This window comes from Amborella trichopoda, chromosome 10 (genome assembly GCF_054954075.1).
Source record: "Amborella trichopoda isolate Santa Cruz 75 chromosome 10, AtrichopodaSantaCruz75HAP2 v2.0, whole genome shotgun sequence".
Lineage (NCBI taxonomy): Eukaryota > Viridiplantae > Streptophyta > Magnoliopsida > Amborellales > Amborellaceae > Amborella > Amborella trichopoda.
The window spans coordinates 38,700,958-38,723,030 of record NC_142345.1 but is presented as its reverse complement, the minus strand read 5'-3'; the positions used below and the strand labels follow the sequence as shown (position 1 = coordinate 38,723,030).

General features: G+C 37.5%; 1 protein-coding gene across 3 annotated transcripts in view; it reads right to left on the bottom strand.

Moving 5' to 3' along the window:
* Window positions 1-3,111: 3,111 nt before the first annotated feature.
* The window catches only part of MBD9 (methyl-CPG-binding domain 9), a 31,452-nt gene continuing 12,490 nt past the window's right edge, over window positions 3,112-22,073 (bottom strand). Inside the window, exons 5-10 of one of the 3 annotated variants that reach the window (XM_020667034.2) lie at window positions 20,791-21,096; window positions 16,638-16,973; window positions 14,660-14,758; window positions 11,759-12,193; window positions 7,550-9,942; window positions 3,112-4,393 (exon numbers count right to left, since the gene is read on the bottom strand). In XM_020667034.2, coding sequence (XP_020522693.2) covers window positions 4,390-4,393; window positions 7,550-9,942; window positions 11,759-12,193; window positions 14,660-14,758; window positions 16,638-16,973; window positions 20,791-21,096 — 3,573 coding nt within the window. In that variant the 3' untranslated portion in view covers window positions 3,112-4,389. The remainder of the gene's footprint in view (window positions 4,394-7,549; window positions 9,943-11,758; window positions 12,194-14,659; window positions 14,759-16,637; window positions 16,974-20,790; window positions 21,097-22,073) is intronic. The other 2 variants (XM_020667033.2, XM_088849558.1) reach the window with 2 other exon arrangements.

The following is a 22,073-nucleotide window of genomic DNA, read 5'->3' as shown; positions in this document are numbered from 1 at the left end:
AATGAAACCGTCAATCGGGATAATTTTTCCCATCAAGTTTTATAGCCAATACATCTCTTTTTTCAGAAGCCAAGTGTAAGTTGTATTAGAACTCACGGGTAAAGAGATCCACCGAATAGAGCTTAACATAAACGAAGAGAGAGAAAGTACAGATCTGATTCCGAAAAAGGATGTACTTTTTTTTTTTTTTTTGGTGAGTTTTGCAAGCTCGCTGTGGTTTCTATGCGATAGCGAGGTTTCTACTTCTCCAGATCGTGATGGGGCGAAAGAGGAAACGGAGGCTTTGGAATTAGTGTTGTTTCATGTGAGCGAGTGCTATGCATATCTGATACCGCCAAAGAAGAGTGCAGCTTCTTACAGGGCTGACGATTGGAATGGAAATAAATAGGCTTGGGGGGGTTCATTGACAGTCATCAGCAAAGGAGAGGAATGTATAAGTAGACTTGAGGAAAGGGGAGCCACACCAAGTGGAGCCTGTAATAGACATCAATAGATACTTTGTTCTAAGAGTTGAAGAAAATTTTGGTGGTCGCGTGTGGCATGCATTCCTTGGAATAGGTTTTCGGGAAAGGCCTCAAGCTTATGACTTTCAAGCTGCTCTTCATGATCATACAAAATATTTGATGGTTGCAGGGCACAATGTGGGAGAGTGGACTTAAGGTGATTGGTATAACGAATCAGAGGGAGGCAACTTGGCCGAAACTTTGTGCCGGATAGTGGCTGATTTTAGGTTTGAAGCTTCTTCTTCTTGCGGTATGGCTTTGATACCATGTTAAACTTCTTAATCTGCCAGAAAAATTATTGCATATTGATTAATTATCAAGAATATACAAAGTCCCCTCTACATATAAGGCTAATCAGTTATCGATAATAATGAACTAATCCAATCTTATCAAGAGAGTGCTAATCAGTTATTGATAACTATCTATATCTACTCGACTATCTCTATCTCTACACGGCTTACATAAAGGAAAAAAGTTTATATAAGTGTGAGGCTCTAAACAATCAAATTAATTCTTCTTTTTCTTCTACACGCCCCTACCCATTTTTTCAAATGAATTAGGGAGTTAGCTTTTTGAAATATTAGTGGGGTGGTGTTAGTGGTGAGAATGAAAACCACAATGTGGTGACTTGGGCATGGGATGCTACCACCACGACATTTCAAAAGTGCACCTTAATTTTACATTTTAAGATGTCAACCTTAAGGAATCAGGCTTGGGTAAAGATGGCAGAGGTTGCGTTTTCATAACACAACATATCAAGTTCAATAAATTTCTTCCCTACTTAGAAAGTAAATCAATGGCATTAGACGAAGATTGGCAAGAAAGTCGATCATTGACAGGATAAAAGGTAAAATGTTCATTTTGGATCGAAGCTATTAAAAATTTTATGCGTATTTGCCATGCTACTGAATGATGGACTAGTATTTATGTTGCCAACCCCAATTAATTGAAAAAAATTGCTGATAATTATGATGATCTGCCACAATATTGCTGATAATTATGATGATCTGCCACAATATGAGACCTACCTAACCTAACCCGAGAAACAAACAAGCACATGACAAGCACCAGTTACTTCTTCCCATGTAAAGAAAGCACAAAGGTGAACCCCCTCTTCCTAATGGAAAGGTTGAAAGGACACGTAGCATCAGACTATCATTGACGCTTGGAGGGACAGGGAGTTACATGACTTGAAAGTTCTCATTATGGATTTTAAATTGCTTAAAAAACAAAGATTAGTGAGATGAAATAAAGTAGTGGAAATTGATCCATAATTAAGAGCTCATTATGAATATAAAACCATGACTAGATGGCTTAACTTATTTTGCCAAATCATCAAAGTGATCACAAGATCTTATTTATTATTGTAAGGTGCATCTCTTGAATTGCATTTTAGAAAAGGTACTTCCATAAAACATTTATTTAAAATCTTCCAAATAATCCCTAGTTAGGGTTGAAATCCTAAACAACAAGAAGGATTTGGATCATTTAATCCAGCTAAGTGGCTCAAATAAAATTACAAAACAACTCATGCTTGTCCATGATTGTGAAATTAAACTGCTATAGACCAAAATATCCAAGTCATTCACGATTAGAAATATGGAGCTAGGGACATTTTCACCATTGAGGGTCCTATACTCCTAATCCTGAACAACCAGGGGGTTTTCATAGTTGTTTAGATTTCAATTTCCCAACAGTAATTTAGAAATTTTGAAAAAAAAAATTAAAAGGAGGTACTTTTGTGAAATAAAATTTAAAAATAAACCTAATAAAATCGTTGGGCTTCAACCTCGTACAAACCACACCCCATCGAGTACAGCCAGCGTCCTATGCAATCTCAACCATTTAATTTGACACATTGTGGATCATCCCTAGGCCACATTATGTACAGATATATTTATCTACACCAGTTTTGCATGTTGCAGGTGAAGATCACAGCAGATAGCTTTGCCCTTCTCGACAGCCAATATTGTCAAATATGCCCGTTGTTTTGGTGATACTTGCATAACAGCCTATGGCCTCACTGCTACAACTTCACTAGCTTTACAACCGTTATAACAGTGAATAACACCATTTTTAAGATGTCATTTAGATGGTCCAATTTTGGAAACCAAGCCCATTTCTGTCCACGAATTCATAACTGGAAAACTAACCAGCTTGGTCTGCACTACCTTTCACCACTTATAAATTAAACCAAAAACACTGCTTATACGGCCAATAAAGGAAAAATGCTTTTCCCCACTTATTAATGGAGCAATATTTACTTTTCAGTACAAAAAGGTCAGGAATCATCTCCATCGTCAGATGAGAAAGCTTGCGGTTTTGCCATTAACTATGCTAAAAACCTAAGAAAATTTTCTCAACCTCCAGCAGAGAAATAACACTCCCCTAGCCTCCTGATCACCTTTTTGAACCAAAAAGGCAAGCAATCTTATTGTATACTTTTATATTTCATAAGTAATTCTCTCGACTTTGGAGTTGATCAGCAGTCCAAGCAAGCCCCAAGTTGAAGCATACGTAAGTATGATGTGGGAACCATATGCACTGGAAAACCCGATCCATTGGCTTGCAAAATAGAAAGTCAAACAAAACTAGGAAGGTTTCAATATGAGACCAAAATGTGCATTCCATTTAAATTGCACAAGAATGCCTAGATACGTGCATGCTTGCTTACAAGATGTATACCTCTGTCATATTGCGCTACCAAAACTACATAACATACAAAGAATGATGCCCCGCCTCATTTTGCTTTTTCTACAATGGAAAGACGTAAGGGCTCACCTGTTTGTCTATCTGATTAGTCCATCTATACTGAGTCATTTCAGGTCCTCTTCCATGAAAAAAGAACTCAGTTTAAGTCCTTCAGGTAGCCTTCCAAGACACAAAAAAATACCAGTTCCCATCTTAGCGTGTCATCCACATAAAAAACCCAGCTAACAGAAGCTTCTAAGAACATCCATGAAGAGCTGAGCCGCACCCTTATCAGAGACCAGTGTCTGAATCACTTCTAGGGTTCCAAGGTATTGAAGCCATATGCAAATTACATGGAGAAACCCACCACCCACCACGCACTTAACCAAAAATGCTTCCACTCCAGAAGTGCATCAAAATAAGGGCACCTCTCAACTCTGGGTGGTTAGGGGGTCAGTGTTTCATATATACACAAGATGCACAGATAATGGATAAATGATTCATGCGTGTCTCTTGAGGGTCTGAAAGCATATTTGCAAATTTCCTTCTATTCGTTTCCATCCCAACTGAGATGAAAACCACAGCCACAAGGTATAGCTGCAACAATCCCCTCCCATTAAAAGTATAGCTCAGAGCCATCACCAAAAGCACAAAAAGCTGATACCAATTTCACAGAATCATACGAAACTGACATACGATTAGTCTATGGCTGTTTCATCCAGGTTAAAGGGCTCTCTCTTTTGAGTGATGACCTCGAAAACTGGAGCGACAAGATAAATCACCAATATGTTTGTTCAGGTTGGAGCTTCGCCCGAACAGGAAGTAAAGGGCAGAATCGGTCTTCTCACTCATAAATCAGAGCCAAGATTCACAAGGAAAGCTAATATGACTCGTGCACTCTGCCCTAATTACAAGCTCCCCAAAGGGGGGAAAAAACAAATATGAGCTAAGCCAATTAATGTCGTTCAACCATCTGGATCTTTTCGCTTCTTGCTGGACTTGCAGGGCTTAGGGTTTTCACTTGGGTCAGGAGGGAGCCTCTGGTATATGATGGAAGCATCCAGTGAATATATTCGAAGAGCAAGAGACGAGATGGTGGATGTCTTTGCTGCAGCCGAAAGGGATGACCAATACCACCAACCACTTCTCAAGTGCTCCGTCTTGATCATGTCTTCTAGAATGATTGTAGCTTGGATCATCTGTGAAGAAGGCAATCAATTCAAAATCAAACTACATGGTCAAGCAAAAACATCAAGTCGTGGAGATCATTATCGTTAAGGTCCCATACTTTCCAGGTTTATGAAGTTCTCAGTAATACAGTAGAGGCCATACAAGTAGAGAAAAAAAGGTACAAAGAGAGAAAATACACAGGAGAGTAATAAATAAACACCTAGAAAAGAGAGAGAGAAAGAGAGAGAGAAGGGAAGGGAGAGTGGTCAATACACTATTCCTGAAAGGTTACTTTTCCTTTGGAAAATTAAACAACAAAGTCTACTATATTAGCACCCCAACAACATCCATTACAACACAAATTCTACTCAGAAGCAACATTTGCAGATAGAGAACTACATGTTTTTGGGCCCAAAGCCAAGACAAAAGACATGGCTTTCAAAGCAACAAGGAGACTTCACTTGGAACAAAAGCATCAGGAAGCTTTCTGTGAGTAAATAAGAATATACTCACATGGGTCTCATCTATAATTAATACGAAAGTTGAAACTTCAAATGCCCAAACAGTCTAAAATGAATTTCAATAAAAAGATGGAGAAACATGAGTCCTAATATTTGCCCGCTGATCGCCAATCTGAATGTGGTATTGGTCAGGACTGAACTGGTTCCGGAATGGTATGGCTCCCGGACCGGCTCCCCCATAAAACACCCCCCTTTCATTTTCTTTTTTCTTTTTTCATTAAGCTTATCTAGTGTTGTCCTTGGTTCCTTCCTAAATTCCCACCCAATAAACCCCAATTTTAATTTTTAGTTTATTTTTTTTATTTTTTTCGGGATCACCAATTTGGATGATCCAAAAACAATCCAGATCGCCAATCCAGCTGATCTGGATCGGAATCAGGGTTGGACGATCCATCCCACTGATTCGTTTCTTTTATGAACACTGGATGAAACCTAGTGTAGTGAAGTGGGTCAATAGAGAACATGGCTCACCAAATCTAGGACTCCCAACAAACAATTACGGATATATAAAGTGTAGTTATTCCATTTTATTGCCAAAGGTTACTTACACTCAAAATGTATGGCATACTGTTGGCTTCCCAATCTACAGCAGAGAAACACTAGATTAAGAGACCATGACCACCACTGCAAAAAAGTCCTCTATCCAAAATTTTCATGTTTTCATGGAGCCAGCAAAATATAAATTGTTTTCTTTCAACTATTGCAGGAACAGGCTATCTCTATTTTCCTGAATCTCTGTCATAGCAAACAAGTTTATACACCAATCAGGTAGTGCTTGCTGAAGACAAAAAGAAAAATCAGTTCATCTAAGTCGATCCTTAAGTGTCTAGGATTATTTTGAACAATATAGTCAATTCGTTAAAGTGACCTAAGGCTAAACAATAGACTTAATTCGTTACAGGGACCTAAGGCTAAATAGGTATTATGCTGTATGAATTTAAACCATGTAACCATAAACATCAGCTGGATACAGAGCATATTTCCATTATCAGTACATTACTGACCAGCACCAACTGCCAAACATGCAACTGACAGTTGCAGAAGACTCAAAAAACATGCACAATCAAGGGCAGGGTAGCCTCACCATGAAACCCAGAAAGTGCCCGGCTCACGTTCCTACATCGTCTTTAGGGGTGGCAACAGGTTAGATCAGGTCCGGGTCAAACCTGAACCGGAAAGTCAACACTTGGACCCGGACCCGGGTCATTTGGACTCGGACTTGAGCCGGGCCCGAGTTCAGAAATAAAAAAACAATAAGAAATTATTTTATATATTTAAGATATACATATTTCCTATATTTTATAGGGGTTGGTCAACCCCAACCCAACCCGATAGGGTCCAAGCCAGACCCAACCTGGGTGTCAGGTTCAACTACGTCTCATTTGGACCTGGACCAGCCTGGTCCAAACATGGACCAAGACCCGGTTCGGGTCAACCCCCCTGTCGGTGGGTCAATTGCTACCCCTGTCCATATTTATATCTATTACATATCAAGTGTGAAGAGAACCCTTCTTATTTTCGCAACAAGTGTCCTCTTCTCTTCCTCTTTTATCCTTTTATTTTTTAAGTAATCATGCTTCATCCTTAGTTATTTACTTTAATGACCCTCTCTCTTATTTAATACGATGACTCTCTCCAATTTTAATTTTTACAAATATAACACAATGTAGTCTCAAAATAGTTCTATTTCTTAAGATCACATTGTTTTAGTTCTAGTTCACATTAGAAATTGTAAACTTTATCAGTGTAGTCTTAATTTCTAGCATGATCCCAAAGGTTGGGAGAGAGATTCTCAAAAGGTTGAGATCAAGATACCTAAAAGGTTCGGATAGAATCCCTACATTATGCATTGTAAAGAGTATGCATTGTAAAGAGGACACTCCCAACCATAGGGATCTTCTAGGCTTTCATAATCCCCCACTTCCGATCCCTAAATCACTCTCAATCCTGCTCCCAACACAAACAATTGTGTGACAGACTGGTAGATCAAGAGCAATTGCGTGATATATGAGACTCAAATAATAATAAAATTTGAGTGAGGAGCCTTCCTCCTATAGAAATCATTTAAGTTCAAACCAATAGAGTAAATTAAAAACATAGAACAAATTCTCAGAAAAGTAATTCCATGTAATTTTCATAACAATTTCAAGAAGCTAAGCATCCATTGGACAGATGTCGTGACTCATTGGAGAAAATGGCTCAAATGAAATGCAATGAACCAATCAGGGTACTACTGGAATCTTTTTTTGAATGATGGCAATACTGGAATTAGTTAGAGTGGCGACAAAAATAGAACTTCAAAGCTCAGAATGTGTAATAAATGAAAACTAATCACAATGCCAATGGCAATCAGTTCATTCAATCTAATTTTTAATAGTTACTGAAATATTCTTTATCTTTTGTGGAGGTGTATGCATATTTCTCAAAATATGAAGCTTTTATACATGGAAAAAATAAGGTAAATAGAATTTTAAACAGATAAGTATACAAAGAGACCATTCACTTTTAATACAAGGAGGTCAAACTAATTCTTGTCCATCAGATTTCAAATTAGGTGGTTGTATGTTACTGACTAGACTCAAAGTTGACAACAAAAATTTCTCGAACTACTAGTAACTTTCACCTCCTTATAACAACGATAAATGGTCTCATAACATACAATACCTTTTAAATATGATAAGAGAAGAAGCAAATCCCACCTCATATATCGATTCTGAAGTTTTGACAAAAGAACGCCAGGCACACCGTCTCAATAAGTGTCCTCTTGATGGCTTTAGTGCCTCCTCTGGCAAGGCAGCATCCATATCAAGTAGGTTTATCTTGAGCCTTCTAAGAATCTGTGAAACCCTTCCCAGCATAGGCTTCAATGAAGAGTCAGGAACAGTAAACTTGTCAATTTGTACCAAGTTCGGGAAACTTGGAGCAACCTCTCCCTGGCAAGAAATATCAATTGAGTTCCCTTGAATTTTTGATGACCCCTCATTAACTGCACAGCTGAGAGGTGAATCTGAGGTACCCGGACTGGTTTCAACTGAAACACCAGTATGAGAGGCAGTAGCAATTTCTCCAGGTAAACCAAACAACGGTTCTTCAGAAATACAAATTCCATCTTCTTGAATATAAGATGGACCTGGTACAAGTGGTGGAACACCTTTTGAACCAATTAGACCAATTTCTTGCACCAATTCCCTGTTGGAATTTTTTGTGATGAACTTCCTGCTTATCTCTTCAAGGCTATAAGGACACTGTGACCCACTCTTATGATGGTTAAGCAAATTAGAGCTAAGTATCACTTTTCCACCTTTTGATGCCTCAGAAACATCTGCTTCATCATTTCCATTATTTTGCCGGGTAGATTCATGCCCGGTCCTCTTCGCTTTACATGGATCATCATTTTCCTTGCTTTCATCCGGAACAGGCACACTGGAATTGCAGCGCCCATCATCATGCCCCTCAAGTTCCAAATGAGTGCAAAATGTTTTGTGGCAAGAGTGGCAATGGCTTCGAGAAGGCCATATGGGTTCCAAGCACTCACACCGATACATCTTCTCCTCAAAATTTCCTTTTGACTTCCTTCCACGTTTTTTTGGAATATCTTGCTGCTCTGATTCCAAACATGGCCCATATTTTTTCTCCAAGATAATAGAAGCTCGTGTCAGTAACAAATGAGGAGCAATATTTTTTTCATTGTTTTTAAAGCACTTTGATGTTGTCATTTTGGAACTACTAGGAATTATATTCACGGGTGGCAAAGGGCGAAGCTTTTGCCACTGCAAGATGCATTCCTTCAAATCTCCATCACTTGGATAAAAAGTCCCCAACCAATCAATCAGACTCTGAATTTCTGATTCAGATTCATAGCAAACAAAAGGAAAATGAGGAACAAATGTAACATACTTTTGATATGAGTTACATCCAAGGGAATCACATGAGTAATTCCTCAGTTTTGATTGAGAGGGCAAATGTTTCTGGGGATACATCTCTTTACTAGAAAGAACAGAAAAATTCATAGGTAAACCATTTGAAGGGTTTGAAGAGGGCTCATAGCCCACATCAGGTCTCTTTCTCTTTCCTTGCAGCTCCATACTTCCATCAACAACCAATCGTGGAGATCTGTAAGGTCGCCCTAAAGCCCAGTACAACCGACCAATAGAATCCCTGCCCAAAAACTCCTTTCTTAGAGACATTTTTGAGCACTCTGACTCTACACTGGCAATTGTTTCCTGCAAAACCAGGAGGTCATGCTTTATAGGGTTCACTGGACTGGGCACAAGATTAACATCCATTCGAACATTTGAGGCATCCTCATGAACTTGTGACAGTGTTTCTAACATACCATTTGCTAACGGAACTGATTTCACAGATGCAGAATCAATGCCTTCAGCTGGAGTATGATCTGCTAGCTGTGACCTTCTAATCTCTGAAGAAAAACACGACATTTCTGGAACACCAACCATGTTTGGATGTATAGAATCATTCATAGGGGCATTTAAACCGATGACCTTGTCTATACTGCTCTGAACACTTCTTGGGGGATCTGATATTCCAGTAAATCTGACTACCCCGTGTCCCACATTGTAAACATTAATTCCTCCACCATTTGACAGCTCCAAGAGATCACAAGTGTGAGGGCCGTTTCCATTATAATTCGTATCAGCCATGTTGCTCAAGTATGGTGAACCAGTATCTGTAAACCCACTCTCTCTCTGGATACCCTCAGAATTAGGAGGAATTCCTTGCTGAGAATTCCCTAAAAGTGAGAAATCAAAGGCAGGTCCATTTACATATACTTGGTTATGTCCTGCCAATCTACTATTATTCCCAAGAAGAGAACCCTGTGCTTCCTCCTGAAATGCATCACAATTGAGTCTACCAGTGTATTTCTGTGAAGGTTTCATCAGCATTTCCTCTCTGTATTTTAGGTTTCTCCATTCTACAGCATGGGAGCGTAATTTCTGCTGCATATCGACAGATATATCAGCACATTGGTCAAGGTGTTCACGAATGACTGTAGAATTCAACACTTCATCACACAAGAACTTCAGCAGGAATATGCGCTGCATCAAAAGCCATACAAGTTAGATTATATCTTAATCTGTTTGAAGAGTGATACACATCTTAAATAAATATGAGGAACAGCGTACTTTTGCTGAAACATTGCAGGAGACCAGAAAACTAGTGTAAATGGCCCAAATATTCACCTTTAAGGCAAATTTTCTTATATCAATATGGCAATACCATTACGTTTGCATTTTTCGCCAACCAAACAATCATACACTCAATGGCAATTAAAAAACAACATGAGCTAAGAGAGAAAAATTTTCCTTTGCTGTAGAGACAACAAACGATGTCAAATATATGGGTGATATATAATTTTTCTTGATTAAATGGGTGATATATACTAACAAACCATTATCTTCAACAGTAGCAATCTGGTCTGAAAACCATAGATCACCATGAGAATAAACGAATATATTTCCAATTTATAAATTGCGAACACATTCCTATGTTAAATAGTTCATAGTTCACAGACCTAACCTGCTTAAAAAGATTCGACACAACATACAAAGGACAAACAGAATCTAACAGAAGACCCAACTAATAATTAAACTGGTAAACATGAAATATGAATCTATATTATACAAACTCTAGTTGGGAAAGAGAAATAAAGTGGGTGAGGGCATGTCACAGGGAAATTGGGGTTACACTTCGAAGATTGGATTTAACTTCCTGTGTCTGCAGGATGACAGCCTAGACAACTTTTTCTTTTTCTGATGAAATGACTACCTTGACAAGTAGAGATAATATTTAACAGTAGACAACCATAACTGGATGCAACCCAAAAATGAGAACTCAGAAGGTTAGCAAGATGTGAAGGAAACACAAACAAATGTTATCCATTAACAACTACCACCTTTTTGCACTATTGAATTTCATATACATCATTTCATCATTTCAGGTATCCAAAAAGAGGGAGCCAGAACACCCAACTTACCTTGTTCAGTATAGTTTGTGTAAAATTCCCAAAATTCTCCTTTGTTTCATATTTGTTTCCAGCTCTTGAAATTGACAATGCTTTGGATGAATTTCAACACATATTCTAACCAGATAAACTTAAAATTTTCGAGTCTTGAAACACAAATGTCAAGCCCTTCTCTGATATAACCTATTTCTTTGCAACTATACTTTGACAGTCTTTCCCACAAAAAAATAGATACATGAAGAAAAAATAAGATATGGCTATAACTTTGGTACATAAGACGAATGTCTATATGTAGTCTATAAAATGACATATTATCATGTCTAATACATATACTATTTAATGCATATAAAAGAATCCTAGATCTAGAGAATTTAGGTTTTATAAGGGAAGCAGATAGGTCTAGGATACAACACAGCCATACACAATATGACATCGGAGAGTCGAGTATGGTTGGTCTCAGTATCTGATAATTGAAGTCAACTCAAGCAGGTCACGTGCAGTCAAACAAAAACAATGCTTCACTATAACATTACACAAATTATTTTAGTTCATAAATCATCAGTATGCCATTCTTCAGTCTTTTTAATTGAATTAGAAACTTGATAAGTTAAATTACTGGATGTAACTTGACATCAAAGCAATGTTCACATTATTAATTTTAAAAGTTTTTATTTTCAAGTACTCTTTTTTTAAAAAGAAATGTTTACTGGTATTAAGAGCTAGGAATGAGTATATTTCAAGTACTCTTTTATTGATTGCACTAGTTGGATTGAGACCAAAAGGTGCAGATAGAGAAATCAACTCCAGATCAAAACAGACGTGACTAGTAGACAGGTACAGTAGATATCGTGTCAAATAAATCCTTTACCACACAATGCCCACGCACAAACCTTGTCTATGTCAAATTCCCAGTACTCTTTGTCTCTCATTGTGACTGCCAATTCATTCAATGCCTCTGAATAAGAACGGGCCTCCTCACTCTGAAACCTTCGCTTTAGTGGATACCCAAGTGACACTTGAGCAATTGACGCCATTTCTCGAGTATTTGATTGACCCGCAACACATGAAGGGCAGTACCAATTTCCATCTGGAATCTTGGCAAGTGGAGGATTCAAGCAATAAGTATGATACTCCGAATCACAACTGTCACATAATAACACACTATCATCATCCCTATCAATGCCACAAACTTTGCAAACACCCTCTTCCCAAGGAGCTTTAGTGATTTCACTCCCATGAGCACAAGAATCATCGTCTCTAACTTCAGCACCATTCAAACCACCAGCATCAGCCCCACTAACAATTTTCTTGACGAGGCTGACAACCTGCATCCAGAATGCATTATGGTAAAGGCAAACGCTACACAACTACATAAATAAATTAAAAACAGAAAGGAACATGAAGAGTCACAACAGAGCAACACAAACATATAAAGTCAAAATATATTATGAATGGCAAGAAACACAATCAGGTGTCTGAACATGTTACAGAGATTGAAAGGTACATCTTGGCTCATCATAAATAACAGAAAGTGGATTTAAGAATGGCAAGAAAAACCGATGTAACAAAACAGATGAAAACGATGTGATATCCACTAGGCTTAAGTTTAGGCATGGTGTAGATTTAGGCACCGGTCAAAACTATTCAATAGCCTAAGGCCTTTGACTCAGGTAAGCATTAAGAATTTCTCCCAGCATCCCAATATAAGACGGATTTATCAATATTGGCAGCATTAGCATCAGCTTAAACATCGCCAAATGATTAAAGTGCTATTGGCCCATGCAAATGGTCAAAGTTCATAAACTTGTCTGTTTGCTAAAGAGAAACCAAAATGACTGGAGGTTCAACTTATTGGGAGATACATTCACAAGATGCAGCAAGTCATACACACAGAAAAACTAAACAGGGGATGATAATGATGATCAAAGGAAATTTAGTCACTCAGAAAACCATGCATGGAAATATGTCAGATCCGCAAAATTAATCACACCAGCATCACACACATTTCATATGACCCAACATCGAGGATCAGCTGCAATCATCAAGAACTCATGAATGCAACTCCCAGGATCAGTTTCAAAAAAGGCAACAAAAAGCTCAAAAGTTTTGCATCTCTGACTAACATGCAAGAAGTAAAATGAGGTTACAAGAATGGAAAAAGAGACGCATGTTAGCCTGGCCTACGGCGTGCAACGCCTAGGAGGGTGCCCAAAACCTCAAGTGCCCTGAGGTGAAAGATTTTTAGAAATATACACATCTGCAATCCAAATGCACATATATGATATCTGTGTCCATTTCTTATTCTTTTGCATTTATATATATTCTAATTAACTATTTTATGCAAATATACATGCATGAACATTGAAACATGTTGAAAACCTCAAATCAATAAACAAGTTCATAGTGTATTAGTCTCCAACTCTCTGTACTCCATAATGGAGTACAATCATATCACACATAAACCTCACATCTCCAATACGACCAATACAAAATGACACAATATAAAAGAAAAATACAAAAGAAAAGAAAGAGGAGATAATTGTTTATCTTTTTCACCAAACAGTCTTCCAATACCCTCGCTATCACTCTTAAGAAAAATTCAAATAAGATGGTAAGCTTTTGGATGATTATTCAAACTTAAATTTTCTCAATTCGAAAAAATTTCCAAAAATAACAATTTTTGGGTGTTTTTTGTTAGGATTGAATTATTTTTCCCTTGGGGGTTTAGATAACCCCTAATAAGCCTTTTTTTGCCGTTTGATGGGTTAAAAAGACCCAAAATGCCCTTCACGGACAACCTTTTTCCGCCAAAATAAGGCCCAATTACTGGGCACCTGCCTAGACATCCTGGGCAGGTGTCCACGAACTGGCGCTCGTACATGCCTGCCCAGGCCTAGGCAGGCAGCCTAAGGCCCCTGGGCACCTAAGCGCCTGCTCAAGCACTAGGAAGGCGATTTTTTTAAACAATTAGAAGCATGGTAGAGGTTACCTCTGTATTCTAATTAGATACTATACCTAGCTTACCTATATTTTATAAAAAAAGCGCAGATAATTGTTTCTTACAGAACTCCAAGAAAGGGACTCAAAGAAACCATAATGGTAATGCAAGACCTCACTATAGCGACACTTCCAAACAAATGCAAAGAATTCACACCGAGGTTGACAAGAGTGTGGATAAAATTTTTGTTACAAGATCAAAAGGAAAAAGGGTTGACTTGTAAGACAGTAAACAGCTTAAGCTTCAAAACTGTGTCAGAATTCACAAGACTTCAACAAGATATTCCTGGATCGCTTCCAAAATTTTAGCAAAACTAGGACTAGAGTCCATAAAACAATCTTAATTAAGAAGCCCAGACTGAACTGTGAAGAAACCTCCCAAAGAGACAATTGACTGAAATGCATTTACCTTGAGGGTATCTAGAAATATGGAGAATCAAATATACAATGTGGAATCTATTCCTAAATGATCAGTGCATGGGGTTACGGACTTGTATCATAAATCATCAGTGATGTCCTTCACTAACCTACTCCAAATTGTGGGACCTAAAAGACCCAGTCTACTAGTGCCAATCATTTTCATGCAGGAGTGTTTTTCATCATTTGCCAAGGGCATTTCCTTTTCCCTCATTAACAGTTGCTCACATAAAGGGAGTGAGCATAGCAGTATTCATCAATACAGAGGTGGGGCTTCCTTACCAGGTCAAGAGTTAAAGGCTTCTGCATAACTGGCCTCTAATTACAAAATAAAACGTAAAACTGAATAAGAAGGAAATAAAATAAAATTGGTGTACCTCTTTTTCATACAATGACTCGAAATTTTGGGAGAGTGATTCAACCAATTGCATGAGCTGAGAACGGTCACCATAAACAGTGGCTATGTTATGCCAAACCTGCCAACAAAACTAACAATTAATATTTAATGATGCCTAGTGGGCAGGCAATAATAAAGGGGAACATAAGTTCTAGAATCAAGAGAAAAACATATATGCTTCAGAAGAAATAATTTATGAAAAAAATTACAAAGCCAAACATCTGACTGATCCTCCAAGCAAAAGTAAAAATGAGAACAAAATAAAAGAAAATTTTAAAGCAACCAGCACAAAGACTCAAATTCGGTATGACAGAAATTACATAAGTAGCTCCCCACTTGCCACAGCTAGCATATTTTTCTCTACTTAATGCAATATCATTATATCATAAAAAAGGAAGAGACTGTTATCCACCTCTACAAAGAACCATGAGCATTTCTTAGACTAAAGAAAATTCAGGTTATTTTTCTCTACTTAATGCAATATCATTATACCATAAGAAAGGAAGAAAACACTATCAGTATAATGTATCCACCTCTACAAAGAACCCTGTGCATTTCTTAGACTAAAGAAAATTCAATTTCCTCCAATTGATATCTACCAATGAAAAGATCGCTATTGAAACTCTAAGCAATTTAATTCAATAAGAAATGACTATAATAATAAAAGATGAATTATCTTAAGAACATAAATATGCAAAGCAGTAAGCAATCTGCAATTCCAGGAAGCATGCAGATTCAACAACCACCATACACAGATTTAGAAATTGATGCTTACAAGGGCTATCAATCTGGAGCAAGATACAGGCTATTCAAATTTACCCAGCATCTTCCTCATTCAGAATTTCAAATTTGCGTATTGAATTTAGTTGAGAATTGAGGACAGAACCTCTTTTTTGTCCTTTGTTTCTTATTTTTGAAGACTGAGAACAGTAACCAGTTTAACTAAAGGACTTACGTTGCACCATGCCCAACACCAACAAAAAACCTAGTCCAAAATATCTCACAGCTCCCAGAGAAAAAAAAGAGACCCCAAGCCTCAAGAGATCACAATTCGAAACCGAAGGGTCAACCCAGGTCTCATCCTAGTAAACCAGACAACAGCAATTCCTGCGCCAGGTTTTGAGAATAATCCAGCCATATTGGCCTTGTCCAATTGACCCCATTGAGTCAGACCAGGACTCACCTGACTGAGCCAGTCAAAGGCAGTCGAACAAGTCACAGCACATTACAGTACATAGCTAAAATTTTCCTTATTTCAACTTTTCTTTTTTTGAAGCTCTTTGTTTACTTTGTCATTAGTTTGCTCACATGAAGACCCCATGCACCTAATTTCCCATTTTCCCCTAGATTTCTTTTCTTTTCTTTTATTTCAAGGTTTTATTTTTTAATGTATTTTCTTAAAATGTTTATGCAAAGTGGCCTCCCAATTGACTTCCGAACTGTCAGATCAATGCATACCAACAACCAAGACTAAGTCTGAATCCCCGTATGAATTTTCAAGCAAGGCAAGGGCAAACAATGCCTTTAGCTACTCAATCAAGTTGAATTCAACTCCTACTCTAAATATTCCTTTTCACTTCCACATTCCTCTTCTGCTGTGCAAGCCTTTATTTGTGCGCATTTATGTGTAAAACTCAGTGCATACTTCTCCTCACGAACTTATGGTCACATATAAGAAAAAGGAAACCCTGTGGAAACCATATAAAGGAACTTGCCATGTGAGGAGAATACAGTCCTACAAATAAAAGCCAGATTTATTAAACAATCCAAGTAAAATATCCACAATGTGGAGCATATCGTAGATCGCAAGAAGAGTTACACAATTACAACAGTGGCACATTATCAAAGAATATTCTGCAACAAGAGTGCGTTTGTGTGTGTTTATAGACAATGTCATGCTCAACAATCTCAATTTTACTCATCTGGAAACAAATAAAAACAAGTGAAGGAGCACATGCCTCCCTAACATCTGCAAGAAATGCCTCATGGGAATAACCATAGGCACCTACAGCCAATCTTAAGTCAATGGTTCGGAAATCCAGAGGCCGAGACACCATAGCAGGAGGACCAAGGATGCCCTCTTCCCCATTGTCATTTCCATTTAGAAGTGTTGTCCCCAGTAAATTGCAGAAAGTCTTCTTTTCATCTGCAGCAACTGCAAGGCGTAGAACAATCCGGCATTTTTTCATAATCATCTCATATACAGAGGGCAATGGCCTTTCCTTCTTTTCCATATACCGTTTAGGGCGCACCCCTTCACCATACACCTCCTCCAGAACAGAGAGAACAGCTTTCTGCATTCAACCAACAAGATATCATAGCTTAAAGCAAAAGAGGTATAATTCTATGAATAAATAACTGCTACATACACAAAAATAACATGAAGAGCACGTATACTCCCCCAGTCAAAATACCTACTTGGGAGGATATTTTCAGTCTGAAATTTTGAGAACAACATAAGAATCACTAGATGATTATTTTCAATATAAAAAAAAATCAAATTTTGAGTTTTATGACATTTATATCTCGCCCTTCAAAGATTGAACAGTCTCTATTCAATCCTGAGACATTTTTTTTCCAGGACATAGAGAGCTCAATTCGGAAATTTTTCTTAGTGAGGTTAGTCTACAGGTTGAAGAGGTTACATCCCCATGGGGTACTAAAACTACTATATTGAGTTTTATCCGGGGGACTAAATGCACAGTGTACTCTGTGGGAGTATAAAATATTTTGGGTAACATGAATGACCAGATTGGGAACCATGTGTTAAATCCAGCAGACAAGACATCAGAAGGATCAAATGACACCTGAACACCAGAACTCACTAACCGAATGCATGCCCAATCCAAGAAAGGGCCAATGAAGTGCTTTTTGAGAAAGTCAACAAAGGGCCAATGAAGCATTAATGTGCATGAACATGAAAAACCTTGTAATATTTTAAGGCCTTAAATTTGTCCTGGAAAAAATACAAGTAAAAAAAGTGAAAAACAAGGTAAAATATCAGCTGGTATCCAAGAATGTGTTATTTTCGTCATATTCACATGCTTTTTTTTAGAATAATAACATAATATATACATGACATACATACATACAAATATATATATATATATATATATATATATATATATATATATATATATATATATATATATATATATATATATATATATATATATATATATATATATATATAATTGAATTACACAGGTGATATAGGTTATATTAGTAAATTACACCGGTGACTATTGCTATCCTCAGCACCACAATACTGTATTTGACCCTTTTTTAGGTTCTTCACTGCAACTTCTAGTTCAACACCTGCAACTCATCAACTCATGAAAATTGAAAACTATAGCATACAGCCCTACCACAGTTTTCCCATTTGACCGATTTACCAGCCATATGATAATGCCAAATAACTATTTCCGCGAACAGCTAAGAGAGAAAAAAATAAGCAGCACAGTTTGTAGCAGTGCAGATACTGATATCCGTAAAGCATGAGTAGACCCCTTCCAGCAAAAAACTAAAACAAATTTAAAAAATAAAAGCTAAAAGTAAAAAGGACAAAAACAGTATCTTGATAACAACTCCATGACAAACACATATCCAGTTCGAGAAGGTAACAGGTGAGAAGGATCAGACTGAATTTAGAGGTGACCTCAATGGCTCCCAAGACAATCAGAGAGGGAGGAGCAGGACCCCTAAAGGTACCACAGAGTGAAGAATCAATTAGGCAGATTGTCAAAGCAAATTTTCTTCTCTAGAAGTATACAAGCATTCATCAATTTAAGACAAATTAGAAAAGAAAAAAGAAAAAAGGAAACACAGTGATTTCACCATAACTCCGAAAACATAATTCATCCAGAATATTTATATAATAATCATGCAACAAAGAATATAACTTTTAACACAAATTCATTCATGAACACAACACAGGAACACATATGTCACATGCAATTTCAATATATACAAGTTTAGCAATAGAGACAGTGGAGCAACAAGGAAATCGTAATAGTAGAGCATGTCCTGCCCACATCCGTGAGCTTTCTTGTAATGTAATTGGTTCAAAGTCCAAAGAAGCTGGCATGCGAAGAACATGAGCTTCAATACTCTAGAAAGGAGAAAGTGCTGCATGATAGATCACCAGGCATGTTCATAGATATGAAGTATCTGGAGAATGATAAGATTTTCAGGAATTCAACAGAAACAAAGAGATCAGGTTATAGGTGGCACTAGGCACCCTCTGAATGCTAGAGAGTAGATTAAATCCCATGGGTAAAAGCTCTCGAACAGTAGAGGAGCAAAAGGAAGGGGGTTCAAATAAATAGAAAGTCTAGTTTGAATCGTGATTCTAACATATGGAATCGAGTTTCTAACATCTATGGAATCGAGTTTCTGACATATGTAGAACATAGATATGTTGTTGTTTCGAATCGTGATTCTAACATATTTGGAATCAAGTTTTTAAAGTACATAAATCAAAGATCCATGCCAGTTTGAGATCGAGATTTACAAGAATATGGACTACAGAACAAAAGACAAGTATTTCTAAATTGTGATTTTAACTTCATTATTATAAAGACAAAATAGGATTATGCCTACGCCATGGTTTTACTTTTAATTGTATGTGTTACAATTTACCAATTATATTTTAAATTTAAAGTAAAGGAGATCCAAGGTAGCACAAGTAAAATAATGAAAACCTGCAACCACTAGAAGCATTCGAAGGAAGATTTCTACTCCAATTGACATGGAATCAAGACTTAATCCTCACTAGAATCTTCGATATATTTGGAAACATCTACCCACAATGAATGGGTTCAAGTTTTTAAAGATGTGTTGGATCGATATTCTGAAATTAAGGAATCGAGTTTTCTTGGTTCCGATAAATAGTTTCTAAAGATGTGTTGAATCGAGATTCCGAAATTACGGAATTGAGTTTCCTTGTTTCCGAAAAAAGGTTTCTAAAGATGTGTCAAATCGAAATTCCGAAATTAAGGAATCAAGTTTCCTTGGTTACGAAAAACGGTTTCTGGGGAGATTCCTAACAGAAACGCAGAATCGGGTTTCGAAACTGGAAACGCAAGGTTGGTGGAGAGATTCCGGTAACTATGGCCCTTACTCCTTTACAGATGACTATGGACCATATGGAAGGACTAGAAGAGGACATCATCAAACTACGTGAGAACACACATAAAGGACTGCAATGAATTGGGGGAAGAAGCTCAAACGTAACTATCATGACTAAAGTGGGGCATAACACACATGGATGACCAAACTAGATTGATTCCCGATCTCGGGGGAATAGGAATCACCTTCCAAGATATATTTGATACAGCAAGCATTACCAAGATCTGTTTCAAATCACTGTCAGACTTTTGGATATTGAGCTGGGAAGAGAGGGGCAATGACCTGTTTGAAATTTTGTTGCTACACCATCCAGCATTTCGCAACAAGTTGAATGGCAGCAACAATGTAATGAAGGGGGCAAGACCAGTTTCAAAGGGGCCAGCAACCTTAACGAGATCGATTTTCAAAGCAAGGATTAGGGGATGTGTACAAGTATGAGGGTAGGACGAACAAGCATGCAGCTAGCATGCATTTACAGAAATGAGCATGTGCATACAGCTCATGTAGTAACTTGTAGATGTATGTATGTCTGTGTATCTGCAGTTTAGTATAAAATTTGTATTTCAAAACAGGAGAGATCTTATGTTAAGTTCAAAAACATTTTCTGATATTATAACCATAATAGCAGATACCCACATACATCTGCGTGCATGTGCATCTATACGGACACACACAATCAGAAACATTGCGAACGTATAATCATCCGAACTAGAAGAAAGTGCTATATTTCCATCTGCATTTCTTCAAGGTCAACCATCAAGTCCAACTCGTGACGCTACAGAGAGCTATGCCTCTCCATATAAAACATAAAACTCCAGAAACAGAGGTGTGTGGTTATCTATACTAGCATGATTATGGATAACAAATACCCTATATCCATATATATATATATATATTTTCTTCGCAACATGTTTCTGCATCTGACAATGACTTTCACCAAAAGCCTACAACTACAACATGAAACAGGGTATAACAGATTACCTTGGTTGGGCCAGATGCATTACCCTTGTAAACATCTTTGCTTATGGAGTGCTCCAAAATTCCTCTCGCCCACTGAGGGGGTTCTTTCTCCAGAGCATCATAGACACACTTTCTAATCCTGGTTCCCACATTGGTCGGAAGTTTTCTCACAGGCTCAAGCATTTTTGCCCACTCAGGGATGTCTGTCCCACTTGCCACTGACTTCTCCCCAGCAGTATCCACATCCATCACATGATAATCAATAAAATCAGCATCATTTTCTCTCCTAATTGAGCCAGAAATTTGTTTTTCAGCCTCTGCAAGCAGCTGAGAATCACATCAATTAGGGTAACCCAACCGTCAATTTTGTAAATAGAGTTAATCAAAAGTCCATTGTCAAGAAATGAGTGTAAATTCGGGTAATATTACAAAAGATGTTTTAAAAAGAAAATTCCTACACTACAGAAAACAATCTCTCTGCATGTCACTTGCTTTAAGGTTAATAGACATCAATGAGTAAAATGAGACCTCAGAAAATAAATTATTACATAAAAATAGACACTGCATAACCATAGGATAGTATGTGCAACCAATCAAAGTGACATGTTGAACTCAGATGTCAATAACAACCCATATACAATGTCCTTCCTTACCAGAAGGAGCTACGAATCAAATTTCCTAAGAAATAGGAGTTCTAGATCAGTAAATTTTACTTTTATATGAGAGCTTCAAAGCTAAGAACTCAATAATACCAAAACCAAATGAAGAACCAACTATACCCCAAATCTTTAACTCAAAAGAAGGAACTACAGAAGAAATAAGCTGATATACAAGATGCCTAAAGGCATTGTAAATCTACCACTTGCTCTAACTACTAGCAATTTGAGCCCTATCGCTACTTAATGCAGAGAGGATTTTACATGAAACTTGTTTCCAATACAGATAGGAGGTGAAGCATTCGCATGTCACACATGCACACACGCATGTGTACACATACTAAGAGAGGTGATGATTCTGCTCCAGGTAGGTAACAATGCTACCAACTGCACCAAGCAGCAGCAACCACAGGAGTGAACACCAACCATTGCAGCAAACATATATATATATATATATATATATATATATATAGAGAGAGAGAGAGAGAGAGGAGATCCTGCAGGTACATAAGTGCTATGCATAATAAGTAATTCGAGTCGTCCTCTGGGTTTACAGAAAAGTTTTCATTTTTTAGTGCCAGTTTAGTTTCGTATTCTTTCATGACCAATGCATTCGTGAAACAGTTTTTAACTTCCATGAGTGCACCA